Source organism: Diplotaxodon limnothrissa, linkage group LG7 (assembly GCF_057381915.1).
Source record: "Diplotaxodon limnothrissa isolate DT_005_m linkage group LG7, D_limnothrissa_male_GT1.1, whole genome shotgun sequence".
In the NCBI taxonomy this organism is placed as follows: domain Eukaryota; kingdom Metazoa; phylum Chordata; class Actinopteri; order Cichliformes; family Cichlidae; genus Diplotaxodon; species Diplotaxodon limnothrissa.
Window position 1 is genome coordinate 64,812,337 of NC_140602.1, and position 19,875 is coordinate 64,832,211.

Below are 19,875 nucleotides of genomic sequence, written 5' to 3' on the forward strand. Positions count from 1 at the left end.
GCTTAACAGAGCAAGACTCTAATTCATTTACAAAAGGCTGTGGCAGAGAAGATTCATTCACCTGCTAACTGTTTACTTCCCAAAGGCGTCTCTTCTACCTTTCTGTTGCCTGCATTACTAATGAAAAGACTGTAGGAGGGAGCTTTCATCAGCCAAAGTGTAACAATAGTTAGTTTCTGGATAGCTTTAATTTAATTTAACTTAAAGATAGATTAAGTTAGAGTCTAGACAAACCAGCAAGCGGTTTTGTCTTCAGCCCTGACTTTACACAGAGAGAGAGAACCGACCTGTACTTTTACACCAGTGACATTTGTTAAAACTATCGCCATGAACACTCTGAGGTCATCGTAGGTAATAAACCAAATTCTTACCCTGTCCTAACGCTATTTGTTTTTACCCGAACTCTACTTTTTTGGAGAGAGGAAATAATAAAATAGTTTTTGATGGATTTCAGTTAGAATTATTATTTTCTTTGTTCTGCAGTGCTAAGACTTGAAAGAAGAATTTAATAAAAACAAAAATGAAATATTCTGGTGGCCTAAGGTGAGAGTTGGGGTTATCACCAGTGATGACTGTCAACATGAGGTTGACAGTTTTGAGATGTCTGATGAATTATTGGTTCAAATGCATGAAATCCAGCTGAGACTGGATTCATCGATTTCCAGTATTGTAGTTGATAGTAAGACCTTTTATAACTCATTAGCCTGCGCTTTACTTTAGAATTAGTGGGGGTAGTAAAATAGGATACTAAACTTAAAATTGAATCTTTCTTAACTTTTCTCCCCATAAAGATAGGTTTTGACCTCCTCCCCTGTAGTCTTAATGGTGAGCTTTGACACCTCGGTATATATTAATAAAGACGTGGTTTGATGACCATTTAATGACCACCTCATTCCAAGAGAAGCCCTTGTAAGCTGTATAAGCAGAGGTCAACCTCACTAACACCCGGTTATTTTGTTCAGGAATCAGGCCAGAAATATGACTGAACCATTCAATTCAGAAAACAGAAACAAGGGTTACCCAAAGTAGGCGTCCAAGGCGGACAAGTTAAATATTAAAGAGAAAAACATTGATTTCTTACAGTGAACATCTCAACATATTTACTTAAGCATTTAACTAAACTTGAATACAGTTTGTTGGAGTACAGTTTCCACTGGGTCTGTAGTGTACACCGGTCAATCATCATCATAAAACCACCTTCCTTCTATTGCGGAGGTCCCTCTCATTTAGCCAAAGCAGCTACATGCTGACATGTTGAGATATGGGGGGTGTTCCATCATAATTTGGTCCTTGTCAGAGTTGCCCAGATCCTCATGTTTGTCCATTTTTTTGGGCTTCTGTCACATCAGCTTCAAGAACTGACTTTTCGCTTGCTGTCTAATGTAATTCACCCCTTGACAGATGCCATTGCAACAAGATAATCAGTGTTAGTCACTTCACCTGTCAGCGGCCTAATCTTTCGGCTGTTTAGTTCATCACCAGCCACCTTGCTTCTTGTTTCTCACTTATCCTAATTCCTGTTTGTTCCTGCTGCCTGCTTTTGAATTTTCTCCTTCCAAAAATTAGATGACAACTAAATTGCAGTCTCATATCTGTACATGACATAGGTATGTACCTAGAATCAGATGGCGATCAGCCTAGTTTAACTGTGCAGAGAATTGATTCATTGTGTCTCAAGTCCTCAATAGACTACTCCCTGAGATGCTGTTTTACAATAGCAAAATCCATCTTTTATGATCATGGCACGGTCAAGATCACCAAAAATTTAGGCTAGTGACAAATTTCAAATAAAACAAAGCAGTCTTTACTTTAACCTGCCCCCAAATAGCTTATGCTATTGTTTTTAAAAGGCTTCCCAAACCTGAGGAAATGTAATATAGAACAAAACAAGCATGGAGGGAGTAGTTATTATGCTAGGGAAGTGTGATGAAGGTAAGGTCAATTTAATCAAACTAAATGTATGTGTGCATCTCTTTTTAAGCTCTATCCTGTCCGTAGCCTCTCAGATTGTCATTTTCTTCCACCATTAAATTCAGTCTTCTCATTTCCTGCCTTGCTCTTTTTAAAATCTCTCTCCTTTCATCCTCCACAAATGCTTGTCGTTTTTCTTCTTCCTCCTCCAGAATCTTTCCCTCCTGTTTTCTGTCCTTACCCAACAAGCGTCTCTAAATCCGTGTCCTTCTGTTCTCCTGTTTCTCTTCTCCTCGAAAACATTCGTGAAAATGTAATGTGCATTTAAACATTACTAAATCACAGTCATTTTGTGCCATTACAATAATTGCCATAAACAAACAAGACCATTACAGGAAGATTTGCATCTCCTATGAGCCTCCACAAAGCATTTTGCATTATGCGATATTGGCTGAGGTCTGCCATAAAATGTGCGGGAGTGTTTCACAAGAACAGGGTGCTGTTTCTTTTAGCCTAAATTGAACCAAAACATTCAGAGTGTCTGGTAATGGCAGATGGTGAAAGAACGACAGAGAAAATTGCCTTCATCATGTTTATCCTGAGAATGTGTTTCTTGAAAGTATAAATTGTGTAATTACTGAGTTTCTCATGTTTAAACAAGAAAGATGAAACATAGACAAATGTTTAGTCATGTTTAGTTTATTCATATTAGGAACTAGTAGCCTATTATCCGTCATTTGAACAGGAAAAAAAGTACATAATGTACAGAATCTTTCACCCACTTTCTCCTTGGTGTGAAAACCTATGTAAACAGCACCAGTGTTGAATACCTCAACCTTTCCACAGACGACTTTGTTGTCTCCTAAAGCCTGGACTGAATCATTACATTACATGTAATGTTGAAATTTTGACAACTTGTTGGGCATAAGAAGTCTGCAAAACTATATGAAAAGATGCTGAAACTGCTTTTCAAAATGAGCCACATGCATTTTTCTTTCCTTCTTTGCTGGACAATTTTGACCCATTACCATCTGAGGCAGCTGAATTCTTTATGCGATTCACAAGATCACGAGAATCCCTCTTGCCAGGTCAGCGAGCCCTGTGTCATTTCCATTTAGTCCAAGCTGCTGATGTCTCAGAGATGCACACAAGGTGCAAAAGTGTGACCAGTCTCACTCCACACACATCATGTTTGAACCAAAAACCCAATCTTTTGAAAAACTTAACCAACGACTTTTTGTATGCATGGATAAATAACTAGTAAAAAGTCTTATAAATGTCTGGTTTACCTTTAAAATAACCTTACATATTTATAAATGTTCTACACAGCATTTATTAACTTTTACAATAAAAGAGATATAATAATCTTCTACAAACTGATTGGTAACCAGTCAGCAACTCAAATAAACTGTCATTTTATCAGTAAGAATAAGTTTTAGTTGTTCTCTCCCTTCAAATCTTCTGTAAACGTTGGTCTGCTTGCAAACTGACACTAACTTTTGTCTATAACTTGTCCCTAATCATCCAAAACTAAATGGCTCTAAATGTTGGTAATTAAATGTGTTAATGTTTTTCCAGTTCTCTGTACTTGGCACCCGAACACACCATGTTTTTTTGGCAATAGTGAGACGGCTTGGTCACCCTGAACTCATCAAATGTGGATCCTTGTAAAGTACTCCTTGGCTTGTGGTGTGTAAACCCAAACACAGCTAAACAGAGCGAACACAAATTAAAGGGCAATACTCAAAGCACCCAAACGCTGTGGCTTTCTCTATTGCCACCCAGTCGGCTTCCAAATCCAGACTTTATCAGGCTGTTAAAAAAGAGTTATCTGTGTCCAGTTTTGCCATTGCCATCGTATCCAGATTCTAATGGAAGCCTTTTTGCATATCTCTGTGCTACCAGTTGATGGGGACACTGCGGTTTTGTTTTAGACTCTGTGATGAGGATTTGTTGGATTTTCCTAAACCATCCTCTGTCAGTGTGAGAGCAGTAGCTAAAGTTAAACTAAAATGACACTGAAAAGTGAAATGAGTCATTGCTCTGTGTCTCATTAAAGCAACAGAGAAAAAATGTATTCAGTGACACACCAAGCTGCTGTAGCATGGATCATTTCCTATCTTATATGACTTTGGAAGAAAGCGCCACATAAACGAGGAGAGCTTGTGTATTAATATGCTGATGGATGATAAAATCAAAGCATTCTGTTGTCTATTATACAATCAAGATACTTTTTCTCCTAAGCTTTTGTTTTTAATTGAACTTTGTGGAGCTGCTGTGGATTCGTGAAAGAAACACAAAAAGCAGATTTGCTTCAAGTGAAAATATGAAAAAAACGCATATATTATTGCTGTCTCTGTGGATGACGCCCTTCCTGTGTTGTTATCCGTTCATGGCTCATGTGTCCTTCTATTTATGAGTCTGTCTCTTTTGAGTCCATCATGGCAGCTTTTGGAGATGGCACTGCATTTCCGCTCCTCTGGCTCTTTGTAGTCATATAAATATCTGCGCGTGTGTGTGTGTGTGTGTGTGTGTGTGTGTGTGTGTGTGTGTGTGTGTGTGTGTGTGTGTGTGTGTGTGTGTGTGTGTGTGTGTGTGTGTGTGTGTGTGTGTGAGGGAGAGGAGGTTGGTGGGGTCTGAAGCCAAAGAAGTCACAGAGCCCCGGGCGACTCTCAAGAGAAGATGGACACTTGCTTCTACACCAGTTTTCCTCCATGTACATACACATGCAAACACCCGCACACACACACACACACACACACACACACACACACAACGGAATCAGTTTGGGATATGCCAAAACAAAAAAAAATCCCTTTTTCTGGTTGACTGAAGGTTCTACAGTCGCCTTGAAAGCCTCCTCTCTTCCCTGGGGCAGTGAGGAGAAAACAAGAGTGTGTGTGTTACTGCGCGCGTGTGTGTGTGTGTGTGTGTGTGTGTGTGTGTGTGTGTGTGTGTCGGTGTGTGTGTCTGTGTGTGTGTGTGTGTGTCGGTGTGTGTGTCTGTGTGTGTGTGTGTGTGTTTGTCTTTTAAGGAGAAAGAGACAAAAGATGGAGGTGGAGAAAACACAATAAAGGCTCTTATTAAAGCAGAAAGGGCACATTTCGACTTTCCAATTCAGTTCTAATCAAGTGCTGCGCCACACTAAATTCATCATTTGTCTTCCTGCTTTTGGCTGAATAATTGGATGAGATGCATTATGATAGATAATGTGTTGCGCGGTCCATAAAGTGGCCATAATGCTACCGAGAGACTATAGAGAGTGGTGGGTGCTGCACAGAGTATAAAGTGTGGCTCTGTGCTAGAATGACAGACAGCTATTATAAGACAGCATCGAGTCATTTTGTCCTGATAAGACACACTTTGTCCAGGCTCTTAAGCCTTTGAAAAGTGGAATACGCTTTGCTGTCCTTGGATGGGAATACTCACCCTCAGTCATGTCAATTTGTCAATTTTGTCCCTTTCTCTTTCAATGTTTCTTTTTGTTCCTTTACAGTCATCCATTTAGTGACAAATGACTTCTTGTAAATGTCTCTCTATCTTTCGCTCTGCAGGGAGATGAAGTACTGACCGTCATTAAAACGAAGGCTCAGTGGCCTGCGTGGCAGCCTCTCAACCTGTAAGTATATCTTCAGTGTCAGTTTTGCTCAAGTGTGAGGTGCATCTTGGAAAGATGTGGTTGGAAATATTGAAAATTTAAATTGAACCTGTGAAACATCAGCCATAAAATCAAATTCTTGATTAAAGTTTTTATTTTACTTTATTATTACCTAATTATTTGTGTATTATTTATTATCTACCTTAACATTGTATTACCTGACAAAATGATAAAAAAAGAACCCCAGTCAGAGACCTTGGGTATCCTGAACATAGTTATTGACTTTTAAACCTTTTTTGATCATCTGGGTTAATATGACGTTTGACTCTTCTTCTCTACAAAATAGACAGATGGAGCGCTTCAGACACAATAGGCGATGTAAAGAAGGTCAAACAATTTAAAAACAATAAGCAACACTGGTTGCAAATAAGAGAACAGTGTTGCAGAAAATTCTTAATCTTTTGAGTTTACAAGTGAACATATTTATTTTACTGTTTGTGTGAAAGCTGAACGTTGGAGTGGAAAAATCGAAACTTGAACATTGATTATAGGCTATTTGATTCATTCAATTCAAAACAGTGGAAATCAATTTAGTTCTTGACTCGATCAAAGTGAAATTAATTGTATTTATTGTTTGTTTTTTCTTGCTGATAGATGGCCTACCTTTAGTTAATAGCAGTGTAGAATGAAAGCAGCAACTTTGGACCAAGCGAAAACAAAACAAGAGGACGCTGCTAATAAAGTTACACAATTACACAGTGAATTTGCATTTATTATTATATTTACAAAATACCGCACCACAGTTTTTGCCTTGGTCGTATCATTTTATTTTGTTGTATTTATCTGCGACACCTTGAAGGCCGGTCCGTGAAAATATTGTCTGACATTAAACCGATTGGGGACTGCTGCTCTAGAGGACTGAAAGTCTTTTTGCAGCCACAGGTATCGCCACCTGGTGGCCAATAAAAGGCTGTCAGGTTTTAGCCACTTCCATGTTGGCTTCACCTTTGAACCAGAAGCTCCATCCATCCTTTATACCATCTGTTTGTGACTCATACAGTTTGCCCTGCTGCAAGGTTCCATTTGTGTTGATACTAATGTGTGGCTTACCAGGTAGCATGTGTATTCCTTCACCAGGAAATATATACTTGTCTTACAACATGTCCCCAGGAAAGAAAGCAGTGAAAATGTGGTGCTTGGAGCTGATATTAAGCCAAAATTGGGACTGGGTTATGTGTTTACCGTTATTTATCATGTTGAGTTAGCCAAGTTTAAAGGGAGTCTCCATTAGGAGACAAATCTCACTAGCCCATTAATCTCACTTCCTCGTACATTATACGTGCAGTATTTGCTAGGGAACATTTAACCAGACATAATAGTGCCGTTTGCATGTTTTTTTTCCTGAATGTAAAATGTTGTCCCCATGTTTATGTATCTTTGGCTTGGCCAACTCCGGCCACTGTTGTTGGTAGGTGCACCGTTGTTTTGCAGGGCAGTTTGCATCTCCTGTAGTTGAAATGCCTGGTTTTGTAAATTTATAAAAATATGTTACTTTCTAGGCCCTAAATCAATCTGTCCAATTGAAAAGATTGTTCCTTCAAGCCAAAATTATTTTAAAGTGTCTGTTTTGTAAAGCATAAAATAATCTGTCTGGTTTGAAGCAACGCAGCAAAGAATTAGTTTTTATTGATTTACTTCTTTGTCTTCAAAAGACAAAGCGGAACGAGATTCATATTTCTGTCTTTGTTACTGATTACCAGGTGGCAATTTCAAGACATCGTGACCTCTCCGCAAATGACAAAAAAACGAAAGCTAATCTTCCTGATGAGCAGTATTAAATTCTTAATTTGCAGGATAAGAATCTAAACGTTGGCTAAAAGTTTCATTTCTGACACACTCAGTGAACTTTGTATTATAATTAAAATTCAGATACTATTGTAATGTAATGCATACATTTTAATAAACATACTCGTAATTGTTTTATGACGGTTTTCTTTATGCGCCTCTCCAAAGCCAGGCTCACTTGAATAGTTCCACACTCTGGCATCCTGTGCTCTCTTTGGAATTAGTTCAAGAGCAATTAGAAACTTATCACAATTGTAGCCCTCAGCACTGCATGAGCATGAACACACGCACACGCATACACACACTAATGTACTGTATCTTTCACTAAACATCTGTTTAATTACCCCTCCTAGCGTTGTCTGTCATTTGCGATATATTGTGCCACTATTATATTTACTAATGAGAACATTCGCACACATGCTTGCACAGCTATACCTCCACACACTCACTGGGCGTCTGAAGCATTGGCTCATTTTGTTGTATTTTGTTTGCAGACTTGTCAGGTGATTCTGAAATATTTGTGTTTGCACATATGTCTCTGCTAATACATGATAATTAAGAAGATTTGTTTTGTCTTTTTAAAAGAAAGTTCAAATTGCTTACTTTATTGTAATCAGAGTAGCTTTAGTGCTTTCACTACCGTTTGGACTTGCAAAGCGAATATGTAATGATGAGCAATTTTCAGTCGCTAATTGGACATTTTAGAGCCTCAATTATCGAGCAATTAGCAGTGCAGCATAGATCAGAGGTCATGACATCAAAACTGGCTGTTTTTCACTGAAACTGCAACAGCTGAATGTTGGATATAATGATGAGATTATTATGCTCTGCCATTACAGTAGTACTTAGGATATGCTTTGAATTATTTACCTTCTGTGATTTCTTTCTCCACCACCATTCCTAGGCGAGCAGCTCCCTCAGCAGAGTTTTCCGTAGACCGGACACGTCACCTGATGTCCTTCCTCACCATGCTCGGGCCCAGCCCAGACTGGAATGTGGGGCTGTCAGGAGAGGACCTCTGTACCAAGGAGTGTGGCTGGGTCCAGAGACTGGAGACAGACCTCATCCCGTGGGATGCAGGCACTGACAGTGGCGTCACATATGAGGTGGTGTATCCTGATTCTACAAGTGTGATCTTTGCTGTTGGTTAGCAAGATCACATAAAAGGTGCCAGGCTAAAGTTAATAACTGTTGATGCAAATGCAAACTCAAAGCTCTTTATACAACTTGCCTCATTCTCCCATTCATACAAGCACTTTTTCTATGTAAGTGTATCTCACATTTGCAAACATTCAACTTGGGAATAGTATGTTTCCCAGGGATATTTGATCAACCCGCCAACGTTACGATAAGCAAGTGATTTGCTCTACCTCCTGAGCGACATCCACCCCCGATTGAGGTGATTTCATCCCATGAAAATTTTCTGAGTATCTGGATCATTTTCGCTAAAATTGTGAAATAAGGCATTGGCCTTGGTTGAAAACACTCTCAGAGAACCTTTCTATTTATTTCAAACGTTTTTGCCACTAGAAGACACCTGTAAAGTGCGACAGGCAGAAGAGGCGTCGAAGATTTGTCACAGTTTAACAAAACTGCCACAGGAATCATTAAGGAATTATGGGACAATTAGCTTTAAGAAATATGCCTTTTTATGTAGCATCAAATGCTCAACATCAGCTCGTGCAGGAGGGCAAATGTGGCAGATCAATCTTTAACTTTTCTTTAATCAACATGGGGTCCAGCATGTAGGCTCCACTCTTAGCACGCTGCACCTCCAGCAGACAAGCTTGTGGCATACCTCTAGACATGGTGTAATACTCCATGATGTTCTGACCAGACCAAATATTTACATATATTTTTAACACCAGATCAGATGGACTACGCAGTATAATATCTTCAAGTGAATTCTAAGAGATAAAACTGTTTATTGCCTGTTATTAGAAGGTTTAGTGCTGTGCGGCTGTGCTGGCATTAAACAGAATTTATAGCAAATTGTCTCATCACATCACAGCACTCTCGACTTTCACCTGTCTGTTACTCTGAGAGACTTCTTTAGTTTTCTTCATTTTTGGAATGAAAGGTGCTCATCCATATTAACCCACCGTTTGGAGACTAAAGGGATTTATTTATAGTTTACAAGCTCATGAATAAGCAAGGAGCTTACCCTGCAGAGTGGAGGTGGTAAATACCTTTCAAAAACCTCACTTACATAGAACCAGTCCTTTTTCAACTCACGTCTGTTACTTTGTAAACATGGAAGTGTTTCTTCTTAGTCTTTTATCACATAGTCTCTACCTAAGCGCTCTAACTGACACTGACACTCACATTCATATAATTCAAGGTTTTTGTCTGTATATGCACGTGTATTCGAAGTTATAAAATTAGGGACATTAATAAAAGTGTCGTCAATTTACTCACCATTTTCAAAAGGAAGTATACACAAAGTATACAGTTTCCTCATTAAAAACATGTAACTTTGAGCAGTAGTGAGCTATTTTTGTAACCATGTTCTTTTATTCTGTGTATGAGTCAGCCTTTGTATAAAATGTGGGCTATAACACAAGTAATATATGTAACTATGCATTGCCTAGACCCTGCTGTTTTTTGTTTTTTTTTTGTCCTTAAATGGCACACATTCCAAGCCGATAATGTCTTCTTGGGTAAAAACAATGTATTGTTGTAAAAGTTTTACTACGAGATAATGAATGCATCGTCCTGTACATCAGACATTGAATTCCTGCCACCCACATGCAGACATATGGAGGAACGTAGTCTTCCAGACACTTTCTCATAAACTATACAAAAATGCTTTTGCAGTTTTTGTGTTTGCAGACATTAGTGAAGCTGTTTTTATTGTTTTTTGTTTCTTCCACAAATACAATTTTTTTTCAACCAAAATGTAAGAAGAAAATGGTTTTCTTTTTACATTTTGGTCTTAGTTAGATAATCCAGTGGACATGTAGGAGAAAGTAAGCAGGGAAATGACGTTAAGCAGATGGAAGAAAGCTATTCAGTTTAGCAAATGTGAGGATAATATGAATTCAACCAGTAACCAAGGCAACAGAGTCTTTTGTACATGGTCATTTAATAAGCCAACATTGCCAAGCTTGAACTTGATACATTATATTTAAAAGAAAAATCCCCTCTCGCTCCTGCAGGCGGTCTATCCTTTAAGCTCGGGTCCTCTGCCAGAGGCCTGGGAGCTTGAGGGTCCTGCGCAGTGTCTTTGCTGTTCCTACGACTGCGCTCTTCTGGACAGAGATCTCGGATGTTGTTCTTGAGATCTGGTAGAGCCACTTGCCTAGCTTGGGAGTCGCTCACCTAGCGCTCCGATTACCACTGGGATGACTGTTACCTTCACTGAATCGATGTCTCGTTCACTCCTGGCATACAGCTTGATGTCATCCATGTAGAGGAGGTGGCCTACGATTGCATCATTCCACAGTCAGTATCCGTAGCCAGTCTTGTTAATGATCTCATACGGGTTCAGGCCTATGCAGAACAGCAGTGGGGGCTGAGCATCTCCTTGGTAGATCCCGGACTTAATGCTGACTTGTGCTACGGGCTTGAAGTTGGCCTCTAATGTTGTACGCCACATCCCCATTGAGTTCCTGATGAAGGCTCTTAGGGTCCTGTTGATCTTGTACAGTTCTAGGCATTCCAGGATCCAGGTGTGGGGCATTGAGTCATAGGCCTTCTTGTAATCAATCCAGGCAGTGCACAGGTTGGTCAGTCAGTGTTTTGCTCCTCTGGTATTCTTGCCAATTCCTTTCTGTGCCCTGCTCATGTATTGTAGCCATGTGCCTGATCATTGTCCCGATTTGTGATTGAGGTGTGAGACAAACAACCAATGATTTTATTAAACACACGTGTGGGAAGAAATACACCATCACAATCCTCAGCATAAATCCCCACTAGAAAGCATACTTAAAATGTTTCATATGTCAGGGTGTCACACCCCCTCTTGCGTTAAGCAGATACATAACATGCATAAGTTACAGTAACCACAATTCTTTTGTTGACAACCTTTAGCCACTATGATGCCTGACAGGAGCTGCCATGTGGTACTGAGGTAGGTTTTTGGCTGAACCATGTCAGGGCCTGGTGCTGTCCAACTCTTCCTGCCTTTCTTGGATGTCTGCCACTGTGATGGTTACTGGACCCTGTTCAGGGAGGTTGCTGCTGTAGCATTTGTGTTGTACCTCATCAATCTCCAGCTGTGAGAGCAGTTCCTTCTTCCTAATGTTGGAACACTGAGCTACTAGTTGTTTTGCCGTCAATCTGGATCCTGGGTGTCTAAGATTCCATAGGTCACTCATGCTATTCATGTAACCCGTTCCTCTCGGATTACTTGTGTAGTAAAATTCCAACAGCACCCTATTTTCATCTCTTACCCACCTATGCCATCTTGTTCCAGAAGCGCACTTCTCATCAGGGTGTCCTGATTCCTCAACACCTGACGCGGACCTTGTTAATCTGGGCGACATCCAAGCCAATATGGACCTGTACTGGATATAATATATGTATAACTATATCAAAGTGGAGATTTTTTTTATGGCTCTAATTCCTATAACCTTTGAATTAAAAGTAAAGCTTAAATCATTTCCTGTTAATTTTAACATCTTCTGTGGTGGCAATAAACAACTCTAACATGTAGATGTGCACCTGCAAAGCTCTGCATAGCTCCAACACAGCGCCAAAGCGTCACCATGCTAGAGTTATGAAGAGAATCATTAACACTATTGCAGTGGAGATGTGAGTGTAACTTTGTACCTCCTCTAATGGCTTATTTACTGGTGCTGAATATATTAAAATACATCAAAACAGGACGGTGTTAACTTGAGAGAACACAGAGAATAATTCATTATTGTTACATGTTTTTATCTCCTCACTGAACATGGCAACACATGCTATGACACACACATACCTGGAAACAAAGTATCTCCTATTAAGGGTCTGTTTGAATGGATATAAATGATGCATGGTGAGATCAAACAGAAATGAAGCTGTAGACCAGGTGGTTTATGGGAAAATCTGCGACTCGATAAGATCTTTCACGCCTTTTTTACTTCCCCACCTCTCCATTTTGGAACAGAATGGAAAATCAAAATCAAAAAGCTATTGTGTTGCTATTCATTTTTTAAATTATTCTACTATGAATAAGCCACTTCTGTATTGTTTGTTTCACTCAAGAAGAATTATGTTGTTCCCGTTTTAAACGCCTGTTTCACAGACATGCATTCACAATAGGCCGCTATTGGATTAGTATTCTTGTCCCACAAGTAATTGCCATGCCCTAAATATTTGCTGTTTAACTTTAATTACTCTAACCATTCCTCAGTGGAGGACTGGGACTCTCTTCTTTCTGGCATTTTGGATGCACAATATAGGAGAGCAGATGTTTTCCTCTAGGACACCATCTCTTCTTAGACCAAGTGCTTTGCTCAATCCTAATATGGGAGAGTGTGAATAGCTCTCTTTCAGTTCACGACCCGTTCTTTAGCCATTGCATATTATTTGGACACGTCCGCTTTCCCCTGATTGTTAAAGAGCCGTCAGAGCTGATTCACCTTTAGATTCACGTTGAAACTCTGTGACATCTACCTAGGGAGATAAAAGTGAAAAGTAAGAGCCCTTTGATGGGATTTCAGTATAGCAGGTCTGCCTTTAGTTGGGCGATAGCATCTGTCTAGTTTTGCTATGGTGGAATATTTTTGCCCAGAGAGATTACTAAAAGCATAAAAGAGGGATGCAGCAATCTATATAATGTTTAAACCAATAAAACATCTAAAACATAATAGAAATTAATATCATTAGGTTTGTCAGCGTGTACATGTATTTTATCACTTATAATATAAATGCTTTATTATTTTTTATAGTTCATGTTAAACACCTTATAAGCTCATCGACACCCTTTCTTCTGCCTCTTTTAGTCACCAAACAAGCCCACCGTTCCTCAGGAGAAGATCCGACCTCTGACCAGTTTGGACCACCTCCAGAGCCCGTTCTATGACCCAGAGGGCGGAGCAATCACCCCTGTGGCCAGGGTAGTGGTGGAACGCATTGCTAGAAAGGTAAAAATTTCATCTGTGTGAATGTGTTTAGGGCTTCAAATAAACACAACTATACATTGCAGCTTTTTACTGTGGTGAGACCTTAAAGGGACCGATTCTTACACTGTTGTTTAATATAAAAATTTGGCAGAAACAGATGCCTGTTAGGTGAGGGCTGTGTGCGGACAGGGATAGGACCCAAGGTGCAGACTCCCGAGACAGATGTGAACTCAAAACCGCTTTAATGTTAAACTCAAATATAACATAACTGGAAACAATCAAAATAAACTAACACCGGAGGACTGACAGAACACACAGCTTGGTAAACGGTAGATCGCGACACTGACATAGAGAAACACAGGGCTTAAGTACACAGAGGGAGCAATCAGGGAATGGGTAACAGGAGGGAAACACAGCTGGGGCAAATCAGAACTGACGAGACAAAAGGAAGCGTAAACTGAACACACTGAGATAAGACAGAGACCTTCAAAGTAAAACAGGAAACACATAACACAGACTCACATGCAGGCACTACAGAGGGAACAGAGACGTGGGACCAGGACAGACACAAACACTGACTGAACACGGGGATATAGGAACTAAGGATACACAGAGACGCGAACTAGACAAGGGGATACAGGTGATAGGGGAGACAGAGCAACTAAAGAAGACATAAACCATAAGACAGAACTTAAAGAAACCAAAGACTAAAAAGTATAAATAATATAATAAACTCAAATACCCTGGGTCAACGACCCAGGCATCCTAACAATGCCAATAGCGATTTTGACTTTGGCTCTTATCTATTTTACATGTACTATTTTATGTGTACTATTTTACGTGTACTATTTTACGTGTACTATTTTACGTGTACTATTTTATGTGTACTTTCACGCCTAACTTATTTCATGTTGAAATAAGGGAAATTTGAATCCCAACCACAAATAAAGGCACACAGTTTAATTCATAGGAAATTATGTGAAATTCTACTGTGGTTGATGCCTTTGCTGTAGATCAGGGGTGTCAAACTCAAATACACAGTGGGCCAAAATTCAAAACTGGAACAAAGTCGCGGGCTAACATTAATATTTATTGAAAAAAAAAATCTCCCTCCAGATATAAGAATGAATCTTTTCTTATGGACTCAAATAAGTTTTGCTGGAAAACTGAATATGGAACAAACAAAGCTTAATACTAAACAATATAAATATTAGCTGTATAATACCAGTAGGCCAGCTCTAATAGTAATTTGGTGTGGCTTCGCGGGCCAAATGTAATTAGGCTGCGGGCCAAATTTGGCCCGCGGGCCAGAGTTTGACACCTGCTGTAGATGGTTAAACTTTAAAGTTAACATAAAAAAAGTTTTGAATCTGACTAATAAAAATGCCAGTCACACACACACACAGCCATCAGTGAGCTTTTTATGTTAATTGTGGGATTTGTTAGAATCTGAGTTTGTGTTGTAATAATGGTTGGCAAAGCCAGTGAAGGTCAGCAGATGACAAACCTGCTTGCAAATTAGCTCACCAGCACAGGTACTAGTCTTGCCTCATGTGACCCATGCAGTTTTTCCACTGCTTTTTGAAGTATCATAAAGCATCTTTACATTCCCATGCAAAGATACTTCACTGCAGTGAAGATACTGAAGTATCTATGCATGACAATTAAAATTATCCCTAATTACAGGGACCTTTGCTGGACCTTGTTTTAGCTCCTTTTCCCTCCCTTTAGGCCAACCTTTTTCCTGATTGGCTGGCCCTCATAAACAAAAGATTTCAGGAGTAGGTGGGCGGCTGTAAGTGTGAGATCTCACTGAGATCATAGAGAGCCAACTGTAGAAAAACTTTTTGAAATGAAGTACTTTGAAGTAATTTATTATTTAAAATTCATATAGTACGTACATACACAGCAGAAAAAAGGGTAAATGAATAAGCGGTCTGCCTTAAATTAGTGTTATTCATCCTATGTTAAACTACTATTTTTAACTTCAGAAATAAAGTCTCAAAGTCACGCTTTGTCAACATGCTTTTGATAGTGTTTAAGTGTGTGGTCACATCTTTCCTCGTGTGCACAGGGGGAGCAGTGTAATGTGGTCCCCGACACCATAGATGACATAGTAGCAGATATCGGACAAGAGGAGAAGGAGACAGGTAAACACACACTCACATACATTCTTTCCTAATTAAAGTTGTTCAGGGAAAGACCCCAAACAAGACATAGTAGATTACCTGAGAGCCTCAGTGTTTAACTAATTATTCAAACCCCATGATTATAAGATATTGCATTCCTGTGCTTTGAACTTGCCTCTTTGTTCGCAAAACTTTTACTTTAACTATTAAACCTTGTTCCTGGCAAAATGAGCAGCCACAATAGGGATTCAGTGTCTTCAGATTATCAAGGACGCACGCACAGCTCATTACAGACACAACTGGTATCATCTGAGACTCAGATGGAAGGTCACACAGTCATAACACACATCTGCCAGGGCTTTGTCTCCACCCTGCTGTGTGCAGGTGGGCGCCCCACAGCTCCAGACCCCCACAGTTGCGTCTGGAGCAAGCCCTGCCCTTATCAAACATACCTGATATTCTGTGATGCAGCAGAGATGCTTTCAGTCTGGACACTGATGGCTGAGGCTCTGCACATGAAAGCTGTTTGTGAGAGTTAACTGTTTGGCATAAAGTCATAAGACGTTCATTATGACGGTTATGACAGTAGTTCTATTTTTATTCAACCATTAAACTTTATAGAAAAGACAGTTATGTGAAAAAGTTTTCACAGGACTCTGTTGCGTCTTCTACAAATTGTTAAGAAGGAGAATTAAGATGATAAGTAGAAGCAAGGTGTTGCTATTTAAATCAACCTGATCACGAGGTTTGCCTTCCTCTGTAAAAGCACAGGTTTTTGTTTTAATTCAGACTCTACAGGACTCAGTCTGGATGTTAAATCTTAAAGTTCATGATAGTAGGAAAAAGAAACATCAGCATCTGGACAAACCACAAGCCTTTTGTAACAATGTCCTTTGGACAGATGAGACCAAAGTGGAGATATTTGGCCAGAATGCACAGCACCACGTTTGGAGCAACCCAAACACATCATTTCAGCAGAAATGTTTAGTATCAACTGTCAGCACGGTGGTGGAGGGGTGATGATTTGAGCTTCTTTTGTAACCACACGACCTGGGCAGCTTGCAGTCATTGAACATAAATTCCTCTGGACGCCAAAGTATTCCAGAGTCAAATATGAGGCCATCTGTCCAACAGCTTGTTCCAAACAGGACAATGATCCCAGACACAGCAGCAAATTTACAACACAATAGCTGACAAAGAATTCAATTACCCAATCGAAGTCCAGACCTAAATTGAAGTGCTGTGATGGTACACAGATGCCTGTGGTACCTGTCATGTTTGGGTCAAATCTAATAGATTTACAAATTAAAACACTCATAAATATTGTGTTTTACGTCTGATTGCCTCAAGGCCTTATGACATCCTGCACACTTTGCACTTGAACATTTAAAAAAGTGATGATCACCCCCCTTTTGTTGAATTTTGAGTGTTTTAATCAACCTTGTTGCATCTGTGGTGTTCATAGGAAATGAATGGGAACTGAACGACCAAATGAACGACCCACTGAACTGAATTTGGTGGTGAAAAATGTTTGTTATGCTAATTTAAGAGCTATTAAAACAAACTGGTCAAATTTGACCGGACCACTAAAGTAAGGGGTGGGGACCACAACTGAGAGGTTGTCCCCAGTCCACCTCTGTCCCAGTCCACATCAAATGACTGACTCAACTTTGTAAAGAAGAGTGGGCCAAAATTTCTCCTCAACGATGTGAGAGACTAATAAAAGTTGTATAAAAAAATGACTTCCACTTTCAAATTTGAGATGCCCGTCAATCAAAATGAGATCTAGATGAATGGCTGCACGGAGGGTGTTTCTTTTTTTCCACCCAGTGTACAGTTATTAAGGAGGAAATTACAGAAAGGAGGCTGTAAATATGTTTTCAGTGCTGTTTTAAATGGCAGTCTGTAAGGACTGACACATGTTTGTAGACACTGAAGCAGTTTTTCAGATCCAGAGGTTACTGCCTGCTGTAACCTGTTTTTTAAATCCTGTTTTTTAATGGTTTAACGGTTTTTAGCCCATATATGGGTTGTCGCATGACATTGTTTATGCTGCACGTAGATGTTTTAGCCTATTTCTACTAGAAGTGGCTTTGAGAAGAGGGAAGGTTTTTGCCCACACAGCAGAATTCTTAACAAGGATCTCCTGCCACCTAATGAATGTCTTCCTCAGTCAGTCATGAGCCATTTGCTTCTTTCCCCTCCTCTGTTCCGCTACCTGTCCTCGCTTTCTCCCTTATCTCTGCATGAGATGACACTACAGAGACGAGTATCTATTTGGGCTGATCCCCCAGGTCCACCTGAAGCTTTGACGCTTTCGCTTACACATCAGCTCAACGCTCCTCTTACCTTCCGCTTAGTGTTGGCAGTTCCTTTCTTCCCTCATTCTCCTGTCATTACACTTTATCCCAGAGAATTGGACCCACTCACGTTTGTCTCTGTGGCCTGGCAGTATATTCTCTCTCGCCTCTCGTCTCATTTTCTCTGCCTTTCTGAAGCCCTGAGGGAGCATTATTAATTGAAGCCAGTACCCCTGCTACTTCTTATAGCTCTGCTATCACTGATAATTGGACAGGACATTCACAAATCACACTCCTCTCCAGCTTCTCCCTTCAGCTCCTTTCTCTCCCCCTCAGATGTCACTTTGTGGCCTCTTGTGGTCGACTACCTGTGGTAATCACCTTTGGATGCAGTTTTTATACAATCAATGTCAGTGCAGTCCCTCATCCCTCACCCCTCCCACTGCATGTGACAAATGACTTCAGCAACTTTGCTGGAGTGAAAGGGAAAATTAAGTTTTGCAAAAGAAAATTTATTTGCTGATAAAAATGAAATTATTCTTCTCCCAGTCATCCCGATCTTTCTCTCGTAGATGACACACCTGAGACGTGCATCTACTCAGGATGGTCTCCCTGGTCAGCTTGTAGCAGCTCTACATGTGAAAAAGGTCGCCGGATGAGACAAAGGATGCTGAAGGCCCAGCTGGATCTCAGCGTGCTGTGTCCCCACACTCAAGATTTCCAGCCCTGCATGGGCCCAGGATGCAGCAGAGAGGGTAAACACACACACACAGACACACACAGGTATTATTTGACAGATAACTCATGCAAATACACTCTGCAGTTTTTAAATGGCAGTTTCATTTATTAAGGGAAGAACATTATTCAAGCCTACCTGGCTCTGTGTGATAAAAGTAATTTGTTAACTCATGAATTAAATGTAACTAACCACTTTTTTTCTTACTTTCACTAGCTGCACCTAAGACTGATTACTGTCACTTGAACCGAATCTAACAAAGTAAAGTAGGTTAAAAAGAATCCCTAAAAGCAACACATAATACCACAATCGAAAGAAACAGCTGAGAATATTTAAGTTTGAGATGTAGTGCTCAAGTTTTCTTGTGGTTTCTCTGAGCACCGCTCCGACCTTGGAGTGAATTTGCAAGGACGTGAATACCTGGGAAGATTGTAGCATTGCGTCAACACACTCTTAAATTCTTCACACCAGCAAACTGCAAAAGCTTTAGCTTTTATAGAGATCATCACACTTACTGATGATCAGTTAATCAGGCGCATTTGATTAGCAGCACCTGGCTGCTACTTAATACTACTTTATGGTAGTTTCATTCTATGGCCCAGAATAGATTACATAAAAGTTTTAAATTGATTTGCATGTCATTAAGTGAAATAAGATCCCCAAGCAAAGCATAACTAGTAAATAGGGATGGGTATCGTTTAGGTTTTATCTGATACCAGTACCAAACCGGTACTTTTGAAACAGTGCCGGTGGTTAAATGGTGCTCGAACCGGTGCTTAAAGAATGGAGAACACAAACTTTGTTCTAAAACGTCTTATGTTTAGCTGTTTTTTTGTAAAAAGATAACAATGTTAGCCTTTTCTGCAGCTAGAGGGCACATATTGTATCACTCTTGGCTGGAAGCAGTGCTTAAACAATGGAAAAAACACAAACTTTGTCCAAAAACCTCTCATGTTTAGCTGTTTTCCACTTTTTCTTTGGTCATTTTAGCCTTTTTGGCCAGGGTGAAGGGAGTATCTGCCATCAAACAAGAAGACAGCCGCATGTAACTTCGATGGTGTTTGCTAGTTCACCTTACATACATTAATGTAATAACGTGGTTAGCCTACTCAACGTAAATTACACAGAACAACATTAAGCTACTCACGCAGAGAAGAACGGCTGCTGCCATCATCATCATTTCTGCTACACTGGCAGGGCTAGGGGCCAGGACTCTACTCTTCGGGTTCTTGGGGGATGTTGCTAACTCCGGGTCCGATAACAGGCACCACACCAGCAGTAGGTACGGCGCATTTCTCGGCTT

The 19,875-nt window shown here is 40.0% G+C and overlaps 1 protein-coding gene across 1 annotated transcript in view; it reads left to right on the forward strand.

Annotated features, from left to right (window-relative positions):
* spon1b (spondin 1b) overlaps positions 1-19,875 on the forward strand; it is a 124,533-nt gene that overhangs the window by 86,973 nt on the left and 17,685 nt on the right. The window contains exons 7-11 of the mRNA XM_085358706.1: positions 5,466-5,530; positions 8,259-8,460; positions 13,288-13,428; positions 15,482-15,557; positions 18,409-18,591. Of these exons, the coding sequence (XP_085214832.1) occupies positions 5,466-5,530; positions 8,259-8,460; positions 13,288-13,428; positions 15,482-15,557; positions 18,409-18,591 (667 nt within the window). The remainder of the gene's footprint in view (positions 1-5,465; positions 5,531-8,258; positions 8,461-13,287; positions 13,429-15,481; positions 15,558-18,408; positions 18,592-19,875) is intronic.